Source organism: Corylus avellana, chromosome 7 (assembly GCF_965113065.1).
Source record: "Corylus avellana chromosome 7, dhCorAvel1.hap1.2, whole genome shotgun sequence".
Classification (NCBI taxonomy): domain Eukaryota; kingdom Viridiplantae; phylum Streptophyta; class Magnoliopsida; order Fagales; family Betulaceae; genus Corylus; species Corylus avellana.
The window spans coordinates 24,430,169-24,445,814 of NC_142496.1; the positions used below are offsets into that span (position 1 = coordinate 24,430,169).

The 15,646-nt window shown below is 36.1% G+C and overlaps 2 protein-coding genes across 2 annotated transcripts; one reads left to right on the forward strand and one right to left on the reverse strand.

Moving 5' to 3' along the window:
* The first annotated feature begins 751 nt into the window (after nucleotides 1-751).
* On the forward strand, nucleotides 752-6,089 carry LOC132185037 (very-long-chain aldehyde decarbonylase GL1-9). The gene is made up of 3 exons (XM_059598855.2): nucleotides 752-916; nucleotides 1,250-1,598; nucleotides 5,232-6,089. The coding sequence occupies exons 2-3, from the start codon at nucleotides 1,371-1,373 to the stop codon at nucleotides 5,772-5,774; spliced, it is 771 nt and encodes a 256-aa protein (XP_059454838.1). The 5' UTR covers nucleotides 752-916; nucleotides 1,250-1,370; the 3' UTR covers nucleotides 5,775-6,089.
* Nucleotides 6,090-7,973: 1,884 nt separating this feature from the next.
* LOC132185036 (serine carboxypeptidase-like 13) lies at nucleotides 7,974-12,514 on the reverse strand. The gene is made up of 14 exons (XM_059598854.2): nucleotides 12,358-12,514; nucleotides 12,066-12,211; nucleotides 10,787-10,863; nucleotides 10,326-10,448; nucleotides 10,034-10,136; nucleotides 9,859-9,896; nucleotides 9,655-9,756; nucleotides 9,376-9,462; nucleotides 9,145-9,288; nucleotides 8,976-9,047; nucleotides 8,778-8,899; nucleotides 8,578-8,691; nucleotides 8,429-8,483; nucleotides 7,974-8,305 (listed from the first exon to the last, which is right to left on the reverse strand). Exons 1-14 carry the CDS (start codon nucleotides 12,486-12,488, stop codon nucleotides 8,222-8,224), a joined length of 1,398 nt encoding a protein of 465 aa, XP_059454837.2. The 5' UTR covers nucleotides 12,489-12,514; the 3' UTR covers nucleotides 7,974-8,221.
* Between the last annotated feature and the right edge of the window lie 3,132 nt (nucleotides 12,515-15,646).

Consider the following 15,646-nt stretch of genomic DNA (forward strand, 5'->3'; position numbering starts at 1 on the left):
TGAATCCTTTTAAACGCCCTGAGCTGTAAATATCTCTGCACATTTTTAATCGCAAAAGAGAATAAAAAGTTAAAGGGTTATATTCCTCAGACCCTCTGATATTTGGCAATTTTTTTTTTTCTTTTTTAGGGTTTCATTTTTATCACATGAGGTTTCTGCAGTTTTGATAATAGACCAAGTTAATCATCCCTCAGTTGACTTAACGGAATTTCACGTGGACCAATCAAATGTTGACACGTGACACCTATTTAATTTTTTAAAAAATTAAAAAAAAAAAAATTTCGAAAAAAAAAAAAAAATTGGGGTGGCTTGGCCACCCCTTGGCCATTTGGGGTGGCTCGACCACCCCCTTTGGCCATGGGGTGGCCTGGCCACCCCCATCTGGCCTGATGGGGGTGGTTGAGCCACCCCCTTGGCTCCAAGGGGGTGGCCGAAACCACCCTCTAGGCTCTAAGGGGGTGGCCGAGCCACCCTTTTTTTTTTTTTCGAAAATATATTTTTTTTTTTATTAAAAAAAATAAATAAATAGGTGCCACGTGTCAACATTTGATTGGTCCACGTAGAATTTTGTTAAGTCAACTAACGGTCAACTGACGGAGGATTAACTTGGTCTATTATCAAAATCACAGAGACCTCCTGTGATAAAAATGAAACCCTAAAAGAGAAAAAATAAAGTTATCAAACCTCAATGGGGTTTGAGATATTTAACCCAAGGAGAAAAGAAAATGAATATATTCATTTTTCAAATTTTTTGGTCTCCAAACACGATATAACACGAATCTCCTGAAAAAACAAATCAGTTTTTTTTTTAAAGCATTTCCAATCGTTGATCCAATTAAGTCCTAGATCTGAATCCGAGACAGACCCATTTTTCTCTTTCGAATTACATACAGCGTTTTCGTCGGCCCGGATCTCGGTGAGTCACTGCGTGGGTTCTACGTTAGAATGGTTTCTATGTTTTCAAGTTTCTACGATAAAAAATGCACTACTTTTTGTTTGGTTGCCGAGAAAATGCAGGAAACGAGAGGGAAGGAAAAATCAAAATTTGAATTAAGGGTTCTACATTGTCAGCTAGGTTTAATGCTGTTCTTTAGGCTTGATTCAACTCAAGTAGCATTGCATTTCTTTTTCTCGTTTTGGAAAATAATACAGCATAAGATTCTCGAGTGCCAATCAGTTTATTTTTTATAGTTATCTTAATTGCAACTATAATAGTTTTTTTTTTTTTTTTCTCCCTATTCTGTTACAGGGTGTAGAGAAGCAGATATAATGCGAGATCTTGAGCTGTAATGCGGCTTCGAATTCCGGTTCCTTGAGTAAATTCAAGCCTAAATTTTGATCTCTTTCGCTCGCAAATTCGAGAGTTCGCCATGGTTTTCTGGGAAGGGTACGTGAGCGACGAAGCGATGGGCACGTTTGCCCCAATCGTGGTGTACTGGTTGTACGCGGGGTTTTATCAGCTGCTTCCGCCTTTGGACAATTACCGGTTGCACACTAAGAAAGAGGAGGTGAAGAATTCAGTGCCGCTTGCATCCGTGGTTAAGGGTGTTCTGCTTCAACAGCTCGTCCAGGCCACCGTGGCTCAGGCGCTCTTCTTGGTTAGTTGTTGAATTCACTATGTTGAATATGTGTAATTTGTAGCAGTTTCTTTGAAGTTGTGGTTCCTTTTTCGGTTTAATGGCATTGAATATGCATGATTGCTTAGTGTTGGTATGCTTAGTGACGTGGAATTTTAGAACTCTATTGTTCAATTGAATCATGCTACTAAAATGTACCTTAGTTTCCATTCTGAAACTATGGGTTATGTGCCCACTTCCTAGGATTTTTTCTGTTATTGAGTGGTTGAATAATATATGACTTCGTCTGTGGAAAGCTCTACTTATACTTAACTTTGAAGAAATCGCTTTTTAAAATACTGCATTATGAGCTAGTAAAATATTTTAGCACATCAACTACTTAAATTGTAGAGTGAAGAGGCAACTAATGAGTTGTCTTGGGATGCTAAGGTAAAAGTGTTCTATAAAAAGTGCAAAGGCAATGAAACAACAGTAGAGGCATGATCTTGAGTTTAAAACTTAGAATTTTTTAGACAGCATAGAATTCGGAGTAGGAAGAAAATGAAGTGAGTTCCAAAGTTATAGACTGCATATGACATATTAAAAAGATATTTTAGTGAGATCTTATAGGCCCCTGGGATTGCTAAAGTGTAAACCTTTTGAGTGTTTTTGGAATAAGTATGTCGAGCTTATGAGTGATAGGGATGATCATCACACCTACTTTGGCAATCAGACTCTTTCGTGAAATAATACAGAGAAAAAAAGATTGGAGGGGGGGGGGGGGGGGGGGGGGAATGACATATGTGGTGGAATAAGTGAAGGGAAAATCATATTGATAATTTGTCATCTTGATTCCTTCGTTGCCATCGTCGGCAATTATCTAACAAGTAAAAAGCACCATCTTCTTTAGGGATAAAGATATGCCCCGTCAGGTGGCGAAGTAAGTGCCTAGTTGGAGGGGCCAGTTTGGAAGCCACCATAATATAGAAGTTTGGAGGATGGTTCCCTTCTCTTGCATTGATCATCTTGGCTTTTCTTGGAATTGGCACAAGGCTAACATTTCCCTTAAAGATAGTATTGATGCATTGAACCACCAGTATTATAGAAAGTGAACAGGTAGGGTTGTTACATCTTCCATGGAAATTGAATAAAGTATGGATACTAGACGTGTTGGAGATGTCAGAGCTGAACTTGGACCGATGTGGGATTCTAGGTTTCGCTGTTTGACGGAGGAAAAGGATAGGTTGTCAATTATGATCCTTGTAATTTTAAGTGGAGAAGAAAAGAAGAAAAGAACAAGAGGGGGTAGAAGAAGAGAAAGAGCACTCACAATATCAAACACTAAAACATCAGGAAGGCCTAAAAGAAGGGGGGCTTGAGGTGAGTTTAAACTTGGAACTGCCTGATGGCCTCCCAACAATTAAAAAAATATTTCCACTTGTACAGTTGAATTGGAGTTTAAAGACAGGATTTATGTAAATAAAGCGTACTGGTTTGTATTGTATTGTGGATAGTGCCATTTGTAGTGTCAATAAATGTGGGAATAATTATCTTATGCTAACATATCTTAATCTCGTGTAGTTAGTTCTTGTGAAGTAAGTTATATATTTTTCAGCTTTTGCTATCTTTTGAAGGAAGCATGGCCATTTGCTGTTTTGCTTGGTTTGGACGAAGGATTGCTTCTACAATGGGTATAGTTGCTTAGTAAGCAAAAATATTTAATTCAAAACTAATATGTTTGGTGGTCCTGTATAGTTGGTTCCATTGTAGATCCAATTCAGGTGGGTGATTCCATTATGTATAGAAAAAATTTCAGTAATTTATCTAATTTGGCTAGATTTAAAAGGTGATTTCCGAAAATTGTACTTGGCCAAAAAATGTTTGAATTCTTGACTTACAAATCATTGTGTTCGGTGGTATAGCATGGCGGTACTCGTACCCCAACCTAGGTTAAGTCTTTCTAGTATAGGTTTATACTGTTAAATATTTGGCTCATTTTCTTTGCTGAAATGTAAAGTAAAGAAGTAAAAATGGGTCTCATGGGGGACTTTCTTTCTTTTTTCATTCTTGATTTCTGCACTTCTTCCCCGACATCCATTCTTCATTGAGCTTCTCTCTCTCTCTCTCTCTCTCTTAGATGTGTCTGCAAGTGTCTGCATCGTAATGATGCAATTAATAATCATGGCGGTTAGTGGACCCAGCTAGGTTTTAAATTTCTCCTTCAAATAGATAGCCTATTGACTTGATCCCTTGCCGCCAGTTTCTTTTGATCAGAAGAGAATATTCTGTCTAGGTGTCATCCATGAGGCAAAAGTTTTCATCCAGAGTAGAATTTTCCAATTAGACTCATGCCAATTGAGAATGAAAAAGAGCACAAGTAGTTTTTGTTTTAATAATGTGAAATGGCTTGCAATTTTAGTATATCGGTATCTATATGGCCGAACCCGACACGAAATTAAAGGGTTAGAGTTGAAGAATCTAATCCGTTTAATTAAATGAGTCGGGTTATGGTTGACCTATAGAGCTTTATACCCATGCTTCGACATGACCCGAACCTGACACGCGACATAGTTCAATTTTTTACACGAACCGTGAACCTGACTCGAACTCAATTCAAAATTAGAGGGGTTGAGGGAGTTGAACCATTTAATTAAATGGGTGGCGTGCGTTAGAGTTGACTTATATAGTTTTATAGTCATACATCGACCCGAACCCGACACGCGACCACGAATTGCCACCCATACTTAATCACCTATGACACCTGATCAAAATTAAGAGCAATCGGTGTTGACCATAGAGAAACAAACTTTTGCCACACTAGCCTCTACTCTCCCTTCACTCTTCTACAAAGAATATCATTATCCACCAACTTCTCCCTTAAGTACCATAAAATTGTTCAAAATAACTGATGGTGCACCTGCATAGTGCATGCCTTGGCTATATATATGGATGACAACTTTCTGCATCTGCTTAAGTGATCTATTTTACAAGATTTATTAAGAACTGTAAGGTTCAAATAATTTCTTCTGATATAGGCATTGCTTCAACTGATTCATGTATTCCCCTCAACCTAGCTTAAAGATATTATGACATTTGTTTCAGTAAAGACCAAAACTTTGCATGCGAATTACTTTTCCTCTTACCTATGTAATATATATACACCAGTGAATATACCCACGTTTGACAAAATATATCTTACCATTCTAGTACCATGGGTGGAAATATCTGATATGCTTTTATGGTTGACATGGATATTGTGGAGGTCATTTAGATTACTTGATTTTAAAGTGATTTTAGATGGTTCTTTCTTTTTTTCTCGTTCTTTTGAAAATTTTCTAATTCAAAATTGTGTACATATAGAAACCTTATCACTTTAAGAACCTAAGAATTGCAACCCTGTATTGCTTGTTGGATGATTTTGGGTGGATTGAGTAGCTGTACAGTCTTATATGAGGCCTGCCAGTAATTTGAGACTTGGTATTTTTTTTAAACTACTAGATATCAGGCATTTCATATTGGTAATGTGCGGCTCATCTATCCTATTTGGACATCCAGAACTGGTACCTTTAATTTTGGTATATCAACTGATATTTAATAACTTAAATATTTTTTCCCATTTCGATCTGCATCTGTACTGCCTTAAATTCAACTAATGCTCTTTCATTGTTGCAACAGTTGACCTCAAAAGCTAATGCATCAGGGATCGTGATTCAGCCCTCCATTGCTGTCCAAATTGGGCAGATTGTTGTTGCAATGCTTGTCATGGACACATGGCAGTACTTTGTGCATCGCTACATGCATCACAACAAGTTTCTGTACCGCCATGTCCACTCCCAGCATCACAAGCTGGTTGTTCCCTATGCAATTGGGGCCCTTTATAATCACCCCCTAGAGGGTCTCCTGCTTGACACTTTTGGTGGAGCTCTATCTTTTCTGGTCTCAGGGATGACTGCACGAACTGCTGTTATTTTCTTCTGCTTTGCTGTGATTAAAACTGTTGATGATCACTGTGGTCTTTGGTTGCCTGGCAACATCTTCCATATCATCTTCCAGAACAACACTGCTTATCATGACATCCATCATCAACTCCAAGGCTTGAAGTACAACTATTCTCAGCCCTTCTTTCCCATATGGGATAAACTTCTTGGAACCTACATGCCATACAATCTAGTAAAGCGACCTGAAGGGGGTTTTGAGGCAAGGGCAATGAAAGACTAGAATGTTCACTAACAATTTCTGTTCATTACTTTTAAGCTCTCACTCGGTCGGGAACATTTTTTGTTGAGGTTGCACCATCTGTGGAGAAGCTGAGAGAATTATTTATTTGAGGCTATATATCAGGCATCTAGTAGCTGTTGATTTGAATTCATTTCTTTTTTGATTGCTTGACATGTGTTCCCTCGTTTATTGTGACCTCAACAACCTCTCATATGAATTGTAATTGTGGCATTCTGAGTTGTCTATTCTCTGTAGCATACTTGTTTCCTTCTTATGCAACAAATAGGATCTTCAGGACTCTTTGAGATTGGTGTACTTGGGCTTGTATGTTGCTTTGGAGGCTAGAAATTGTTTGCAAATGAGTAATTTGTAATTTGAAATGATTAACAACCTAATGCTGGCAATCATTCCCAGTTGCACTAATGTCTTCTTCTTCTTCTTTCTCCACCATGTTTATTCTAAATTTCTAATATTGAACAGCATGTGCTTTCTGTTAAGGTAATGATTAAGTGATTAAATTTACCTATTCCTATCAGCTTAAGTTTTTGGGATAACTGGTAATTTAACATCGTATCAAAGCAGAGCTCGTAAGTTTGAACCCTGACTCTGTCAAATTATCCTCCATTTAAATTAAATATTTCACGAGTTGCGCCCCACCTATTAAAAGAAGGGAGTTTGAGCCTACACGTGAGGGGGGGTATTAAGGTAATGATTAAGTGATTAAATTTACTTATTTCTATCAGATTAAACTTTTAGGACAAGTGGAAATCTAACACTTTCTACACATTGCCTCCATATAATTACACATTTACTCTATAATGGGAATAACTTCTATAGGGAACTGGTAGTCCTTTGTGCCTTCCTTGAGAGGATAAAACATCATCATGAAACAATAAAAGTATTTTGAAAACACCAAATCTATCTCTTATCTACAAAATTCAACAAACCATTAAATAAAAAACAAATCAAAAGATAAAGATAAAAATTTGGTGTTTTCATAACACTCATTTTTGTTGTTTCATACTGATGTGTCATTCTCGTAATGAAGGGCACAAAAGACTTAATTTGTTCCAAGGTCCCCTAAACTAAAAAAAATTAATTGCCATTGATCTTCCAAATTTTTTTGCCCCATTTCACTAAGTATAATTTTCTCTTATTTCGAATAGTATTTCGTACACAATCAGAAAAAGAAAGAATAGCATTTCATACATGCATAGCTAGATAAAGAGGACTATATAGTAAGATAAGTGCTGAGGAGCCAAACAAATGAACTCAGAAAATTTTTCAAATTGACGTGACAAGGGTTTTTAAAGTAAAAAAAATGCAATTCCCTCTCCCTTGTCTGTCACTCACGATCTGCCATGTCAGTTTGAAAACCACCCTGACAAATAAAATCGAATTCCCGCTTAATCAGAATTTTACCCGTTCTTAGAGAATGAAAGTACAAAATGAAAGATTGTCACGATTCCCGCTGATTGTCAATTTTATATTACGATTTTTATTTTATTTTATGAGGACTTTATTTCATTTCCTTAATAGGGTTAAATTCGTTTTAATTATTTTTCTTATTCTTGTGATTAGGTTTACTATTACTATTAGAATTAGGTTAATTTACTTTCTCTACAAGTATTTATCTTCTATAAATATGTTAGCGTATTATGTAAAACTCATTCATTGAATCATTATCAAATCATAAAATTTTCTTTCAAATATTCTGCGGAGTTTTATTTTTCTTTTAGCATGCGGGCTTGTTTTATCTTTTAAGTAGAAGACGAAGACGCTTCTCCTTGCAAAATCAAAGACGCTACTATTTGATTAGTTACTTTAGTCTTTCGCTACATCACCAAATCAGGGTGGCTGAAACCACCCCCAAACCATTTCGGGGGTAACAACACTCCCATTTTGCCAAAAAGGTGTGCATCGCTCGAATGACCGCCTTGGTTAAATGCACTCCCATTGGATTTAAATCTTTTTAGTTTTCCTTTATATAATTTTTAGTTTTCCTTTATATATATATATATATATATATATATATAAAGGAATAAAAGTTGGCCAAGAAATTTTCGAGCCAAATGCCAAGAAACAAAATTAAAAATTGAACTCAAGAATCTAATAACTGGAGTTAGCTTAGCTCTGATACCATGTAAGATTTCATAATGCAGATATATAAAGCGGAATAATAAATAAAGAGACACAAGATTAAGGTGGTTCGGCATATAGCCTATATCCACACACTAAAGTCTTATAGGCTACATCTTGCTTTTATTGAATAATTTGATAAAACATCCGAGACTTCAATTAGACTACTAAAGAGAATAAAATGATAAATAAATGGACTAGACTTTTGGCATGCATGCCTAGGACTTCTTGGCATGCTTGCACGTTGACTACTCCGAAGAAGTCTTCTTCTCCTAGTGTTCCATCATTGATGTTGTAGCTCCGAGAAACTAGAAAGGGTAATAAGCAAACCATCTATCAATCATGGCAGCAGCTTCCTTCAGCTTGTACGCTGCAGCTATGTGTCCTGCTCCCTGTACCCAAAAAAATAATATATATATATATATATAGTTTAGTCTTTACTCGTATCCATCATCATCATCATCATCATCATCATCATCATCATAATAGGGAACTCATTAAATGGTTTTTCTTGCCTTTATGGTCGCAAATGTCAGAACATAGTCATTTTCTGTATATTGCTCTGTGTATCTATATGAAACAGGCAGGGTATAAGTAAGTGAATAAAACTTGAGAAGAAGAAGAATAAAATGATGGATTATATTTACCAAAATTTAACACTTACCCTGCAACTTGAGCATCGACGTACCATGGTCGCCAAGCATCCATGAGAGTCATATTAAAAGATCTTATCCATTCTCGGGTGGCAATGTGTGGAATAGACATGTCATGATCACCACTGTAGGAATTCAACAATATGTTGTTTTAGATGTGTGACATGGGAAGGCTTCAGATGTACGTGCACAAAAATGAGCAAAATTATACCTGTATATCAAAGCTCTCAATTCTGCGGCGTTAGAGAAATTTCGGTGATAACTGATGACACTTGAGAGCTCCTGTGTGTAAGATAAGCTGCTGTTGCACATCTTCCATTTCTCCTTCGTTCCCTAGTGAGCATTGTACAACTATTTAGTGAAGGTTTTGGTAAAGGGATTTTATCAGTCATAAGTTTCAGTATCTTACCTCTCGAACATTAAGAGCTTCTTGGACAGTCTTATTGTTTGCCCAGATGCCAGATAGCACGTTTTCATAATTCTGAAAAGTAGAAGATCAAAGTGCTGCTTCCACAAATACACATACACGTGCATGTGAGAATAGAGAGAGAGAGAGAGAGAGAGAGAGAGAGTGATACCCTGCACCAAAGAGCATGTTCTTTAGGCTGTGAAAGGAGAAGATCTGTGGACTTCTCTCTTAGAGATCTTCGATCCCTTTGTTCCCGGGATGTCAACGAGCATGAAGGTTCCAGAACTTGTTGAAGGTTAATCTCAAGGATCAACTGCGCGCATCATTAAAACGTCACTGACTGTCCATGCTAGAGGAACGTAATGATGAAGAGACTAAATGCAAGGCAATGTTTGCTAACCTCTTCAATGGTTTGAAGAGCCGTCTCACATGGTTCATTGCTTGAATCCACATTCACAAAGTCTCCGTTGCAGCTTTCGTATGTGATCTAAAATGGCATAAAATGACACAAAGGCAGTAACATCAAGAAGTAGAACAAGGAAATGGAAACAATATTTAATGTATACATATTTGCTTCAATTGTTGATCGATCGAGATCGATGTTGATAATGGCATATATGTGGACTCATACAAGTTTATGGAGAAGAAAAAGGCAGTAAAAAGATTTTCATCAACTCACCTCATAGAGTTCTTTTGGAATAAGAGTGAGGTGGTAAGCAAAAGAGATTCTTGAATTAGTATCAATAAAAGTATCCGTCTTTGGGTTCCCAAGCACATAACCCTGATCCAATTCAAGGAACATCATATAAGAGGAGAAAGCACATATATTTAAATCTTAAGATAACCAAAGTAACTCATGTTCTAGTATAATTAGATTACATACTTTCAGATTCATGCGTGGATTGTCTTTAATATCATTGCCTGAAATTCCATAGCCATCCAACGAGGGAGCTTAATGAGATTACATTAACAATATTCTATAAAGGATGTGCTTGGCCAATGTGAAACAATCACTTAAAAGTCAAAATTAGATACTTGCATTCATAGGCACAGTTTACCTTCTAATATCTCTTGAACAATCAATGGAACAGTTATGCCCGAATAGGAATCACCACCTATGTAAAGTTGATTTGACCTGAACCCCGGGTGCTCCACCATCCACTGCATTACAATTTGTTGTTTGAACCCAAATAATTTTTTTTTTTAATTAAAAAAAGCTATAATTTGGATAAAATATATAATCCATCATTTATCTGCACTGCTTGAAGTTTAATGCTGGTTTTCATTGGTCAGTTAGCAAATCTTTTTGGCCCCAAAAATACAAAAATAGACATGTTTGATGCACCGTACCTTCCTCAGAAACTCATAGGTGAGCACTGCTGATTCTATGTCCCCACTGTAGTAGCCTTCTGAAGAGTTTGAGTAAGAGAATCCCGTGCCAACAGGGGCATCCACATATATTATGTTGAGGCCCTGGAAAAATGGTTGCCACCCATTTTATTAAATATTTTGTGTGGCCATAAAAATGGCATAATATAATATATAGATATCTTGTGTTCAATTTCATACCGTTAAATATATTGTTGAATATATTGGAGCGGAAAAATTTGAAAGGGTGGAGAGAGAACGGAAGCATATAATAGACTACATCTCTTCTAAATTATATTGTGAAGAACTACAGAGACCTCTATTTATAGAGAGGTTATGAGTGATAAACAAGAAACCGTAGTCTGCTAATTAAGGTATGGAATAAACCCTAATAAAAAAGACAATAAACCCTAGAAAATAATATAAAATATTCTAACACATACCTTTGTCCATGTGTATGGGTTCAAATGAAGGGACGGCAAGCTCCCATTATAATTAGAATAAGTGAAAGCCAAAGGACCTGCAAGAAACCCAAAGATCTTAAGCCATTAACTTGCAACTTACTTGTTTCAAAAACCCCAGTTTAATATCGCAATAATTAAGTATATATAGTAGTATGTAAACTGATATGTCAATTGGTAAGAAAGTGGAGTACTGTCATAAAAGTGTAAATAAAAAATTGTACGTGCAGTAAAATCAACGGATTCGGATCCCCTGAAATTCTTATAGTTTCTTAAATTTCAGATTCAAGCTATTCATTTTCATTCAAGAACCATTATCCTACCACCTATCTCACTACTAATAAAATAATAAAATAATGATGATTATTAATATTATTAAAAATTTATTATTATTTTATTAGTAATGAGACACGTGGTAAGATAATGACTCTTAAATGAAAATGAATAGCCTACATCTAAAATTTAAAAATTTAGAATTCCCCTAAGAATTTCAGGGATCCGGATCCAAAAACAACAGTAGTATCCTACTCTGTATGGGGCTAGGAGCCAGGACCGCCCCGGCCCCACGCACTAAATAAATTGTTAAGAGCCAAAATAAAATCCCCAATATTGGATCCACTAATTAACATTGAATTCAGGGTTTCATTTTAGATAAAGAGGATAATATTATATAATAAAATCATTCATTAATTAGTATGTAGGGCTGTTAAGAGAGCAAGCCGCTCGCTCGGGCTCGGCTCGAATATTAAACTAAGCTAGCTCGGCTCGACTCGGTTAAGCTCGTGAGTAACTCGTATAAAGCTCGAGTTGGTAGTTATTAACATAATTCCTCATATTAATATTAAAAATTGATGATTTTTTTTTTTTTTTTTCTCTAATAGCATCATTTTATAATAAAATGATGCATATCTTCTCTCTTCGAAACCAAGTGTCTTACTGTATTGACTCGGGCTCCATACTCCGTTAGTCAGACTAAGTAAATACTCATATACAAGTTGAAGTTTAAATTTATAATAAAAAAATAAAAAAATAAATTAAACAAATTAAATTAAATATAAGAGTCAGCTCGTGAACTGGCTCGGCTCGGTTTATTATGTGCTCGAGCTCGATTTTGTGGTTTGTCCTTAAGCTCGGCTCGAGCTCGAGTAAAATTTAAACAAGCCGAACCCAAACAAGGGAAGCTCGCTCAAGCTCGACTCGTTTACACCTTATTAGTATGAGTGTCAGGAGAGTTGCTGCAAAAGGACACAAGGGAAAGTACCACTCTCATAGAAGAATGCCACGAGACTAGAACAGCCAGGGCCTCCGGTGAGCCAAAGTATAACAGGATCCTCCGCAGGGCTCCTCTGAGACTCAACGAAATAGTAAAAAAGCTGCACATCTTCGCTGTCACCTACACCAATATATCTGCAACCAAACAACTCATGATCATCATCATTCATCAATGCACAATGCAGTTTTCATGCCAACAAAAGGAGCCAAGCTAGCTAGCTGAAATGAGAGAGAGAGAGAGAGAGAGAGAGAGAGAACAAAAATGAGAAAGGATCACTCACCCAGTTTCAAGCGTGAATGGGAGATCACCATCAAACCCTGGTAGAGTCTTGACGACTGCGCTTGGCAAGGCGGTGCCTGCGAAAAGGAGTACCAGAAAAGTAAAGTAGAAAATTTGGCTTGAGTTGTGCATGGCAGCAGGCTTCTTCTGTTGCACGAAAAGTGGGAAATAAGAAGATATGCGGTGAACACAAAATGGGTGTAGATTAATTATATATAGTATAATGAAGGGGTGGAGAGAGTAGGTAATTATTGATCGAGTAGCAGACGCATGTATTCAAATTGACGTACGTACCTACATTTCAAGTGGTTCCACTTGTCTTTCAAATATGCCTGTTTTGCAGGGCTTGACTCGCGGCTGCGCCTAAAAAATATGAGGCTTCATTATTTAGTTAGCAAGAAGGGAACATGCATATATAATACCGAGATCCTGCACATGTCACCACGTTTTTATCTATTTAAAATTCACAAAATGTCCATGTGTTTTATTAAAAAAACAAAAAAAAATTACAAAAATTTAGGCGTTGGTATTTTTGTAAATTTCATTAAATCCTTATCAACACTTAATTTTTATGATTTTTATTTTTTAAGAAATTGGGTATTTTGATTATTTTGACACTTTTTTTTAGGATTTAACAGAAAACCCTTATTTCAAACTAATTGCAAAAGTTCATAAAATAAGTGAAATTTTCCCTTTTATTTGAGTAAATGGCCCTATAATTGACAATAAAATTACTAAAAACCTCTATCCAAATGCAGAAGTGGGACTAGGCGTGTGATGAATCAAACATTCTCCTACAATTATTATTATTATTTTTTGTTTTTGTTAAAACTTACGAGACTCTCCATTATTGATTTCCAATCAACATCGATATTTGTAATTTTTTTTTTATTATCTTTGCCAAAGGACTCCAAAAAAAAAAAAAAAAAACTCAACTATTTCTCTCAAAATTAACTTCAACATTCTTATTTTTTATATCACATCAATCACTTTTTTATTACAATTTAAATAGAAACATCACTGCAAAACAATTTTATTTTATTTTTTATTTTTTCACTTTTTTATACAAAACATTTTTACTTTTTTTTTTCTCACATAAGTTCAGTCCACTTCAGTTTTCAACTACTTTGCCAAACACACCCAAAGATCCACAAGAGTAGTCCAAGTTCTACTGCTCCCACTGTAGCCATCGCTGTGTAAACCGTTTCACTATATGGCCTTTCATCGTAGCAAAGCCACCAAAATCCACCACAAACCAAATCCTTTGTTTTTTTTCAAAGCAAGAAAGAAGAAGGGAAGGGATAAATACACGTATCCCATGAATATCCATGGTAGGAGGGTTAGGTAGGTTTTTCTTTCTACTTCCTGAAAGACCAAACAGAAATTCTTAAAAAAAGAGTATAATATAAGGGTGATGTAAAATAGCACACGGCGTGCTAAGCACGCCGTGTGCTGTGAATCAGGACTCATAATATAATATCAAGTTTCGTTACCCAATAATTTAATATAAATCCCATAAGTCAAAAAGAAGTCATGCATGCAAAACTCTAACCCTAATTGCACACTAATGGGCTTGAGCCCGTTATTCAGAGCATAAAATAAAAGACCCACATAATGATATAGGTGATTATTACTAGCACCGTTGAGATCCTAAGGAAAGACTTACCATCTGACTAAGAGTGAGAGTATGTAACAAATTCATTTACTATCATGTTTGGCGACCTCTACCTCGAAGAAGATAACCCAATATTGGAAGAGGGAGGATCCGCGGATGGTATTGTAGATTCTTATGCGGTTTCTGAACCTCATGAGGCTGATGCAGACCTTCCAGGTGAAGTGCCTAATTTTAATGATGAAGGAGTTGGTTATGTTGATTTCTTTGGTGTAGACGATATTTTGTTAAATTCTCATAACAATGATTGTGATGAATTTTATGCGGTTGAGAAGAATTACATGTTCACAAGAGTAACAACGACTAACCCATTTTTGAGTATTTTCATGGCATGTGGAAGGGGAAAGGTACGAGGGAAGCACAACAAGCCTAACGTATTGCAAGGTGGCGTGTGGAGCCTTCAAAATAATCATCATAGTCTTTCGATGATTAAGAGCATCACGATTCTTGTGGGGTGTTGCCCTGTCTTGATCTTGAGGAAATGAGAATGGAATGAGTTGACAGGGCACTCGAATGATTGTGGAAAGAACCATCCGAATTCGAGGATGAATTCTCTCCAACCTGGGGAGAATGATGTAGATCAGAGAGCCTCGTTTGGAACTGTTCGGAACGGCCTAAACCCGAGGACCTCGTCTGGAGTCCTTGTTCGAAGACCGTCTGGATGCCTATGTTTATTTACAGTTTTCATGTTTTATTTCAGTGATCGTCCGGACGGCCATCGTAGAATTGCAGTCTGACTTTATTTTGTATTATAATTAGGTTTAGGGTTTTAGGGCCTATATATACATGTTTTATAGACACAAGAACGTAGCTTTTGTTTATGAATCAATTTTTATCAATAAAATTACTCAGAGTTGAATTTCGTCATACTTTTCCTTCAAATCCTATATAGACTCTACTGTTTTGAGAAGATTTCTTAGATCTTTGATAGATTCAAGATCTATAAATATTTATTCATTCTTTCTTGTTGTTCTTTTTTACAGCCCACTAAGTCACGCTGCATCATTGAGCCACCCCCATTCCCGGCATGGGGTGACCAAACCACCCTCATGCTCGGCATGGGATGACCAAACCACCCTTATGACCATTGGAGGTGGTTTGGCCAAATGATGTAGGACGATATTTACTTATATTTTCAGTAAAAACGAAAATAAGGAAAATATCAAAAATAATTTTTGAGCAGCGCTGCTTGATTAGAATTTTACCCGTTCTTAGAGAATGCAAGTACAAAATGAAAGATTGTCACGATTCCTGCTGATTGTCAATTTTATATTATGATTTTATTTTTATTTTATTAGGACTTTATTTCTTTTCCTTAATAGGGTTAAATTCGCTTTAATTTTTTTTCTTATTCTTATGATTACGTTTACTATTACTACTAGAATTAGGTTAATTTACTTTCTCTACAAGTATTTCTCTTCTATAAATAAATTAACTTATTATGTAAAACTCATTCATTGAATCATTATCAAATCAGAAAATTTTCTCTCAAATACTCTGCAGAATTTTATTTTAAAAATTAGCAATGTACCCCCTTAATGTTTCAAAAAATTTCAATTCAAACCCTCCGTTACTAATGTCCCGTCTAATTGGACGGAAATCATCCCACGTGCGTCTT

Excerpts from the sequence above, each read along its gene's own strand:
- LOC132185037 (XM_059598855.2), top strand. The coding sequence starts at position 1,371 with ATGGTTTTCTGGGAAGGGTACGTGAGCGACGAAGCGATGGGCACGTTT. Across the intron at positions 1,599-5,231 it reads TGGCTCAGGCGCTCTTCTTG|TTGACCTCAAAAGCTAATGC; the intron begins GTTAGTTGTTGA and ends TTGTTGCAACAG.
- LOC132185036 (XM_059598854.2), bottom strand. The coding sequence starts at position 12,488 with ATGCACAACTCAAGCCAAATTTTCTACTTTACTTTTCTGGTACTCCTT. Across the intron at positions 9,463-9,654 it reads TTCCAAAAGAACTCTATGAG|ATCACATACGAAAGCTGCAA; the intron begins GTGAGTTGATGA and ends ATGCCATTTTAG. Across the intron at positions 8,692-8,777 it reads TTGAGAGCTTTGATATACAG|TGGTGATCATGACATGTCTA; the intron begins GTATAATTTTGC and ends GAATTCCTACAG.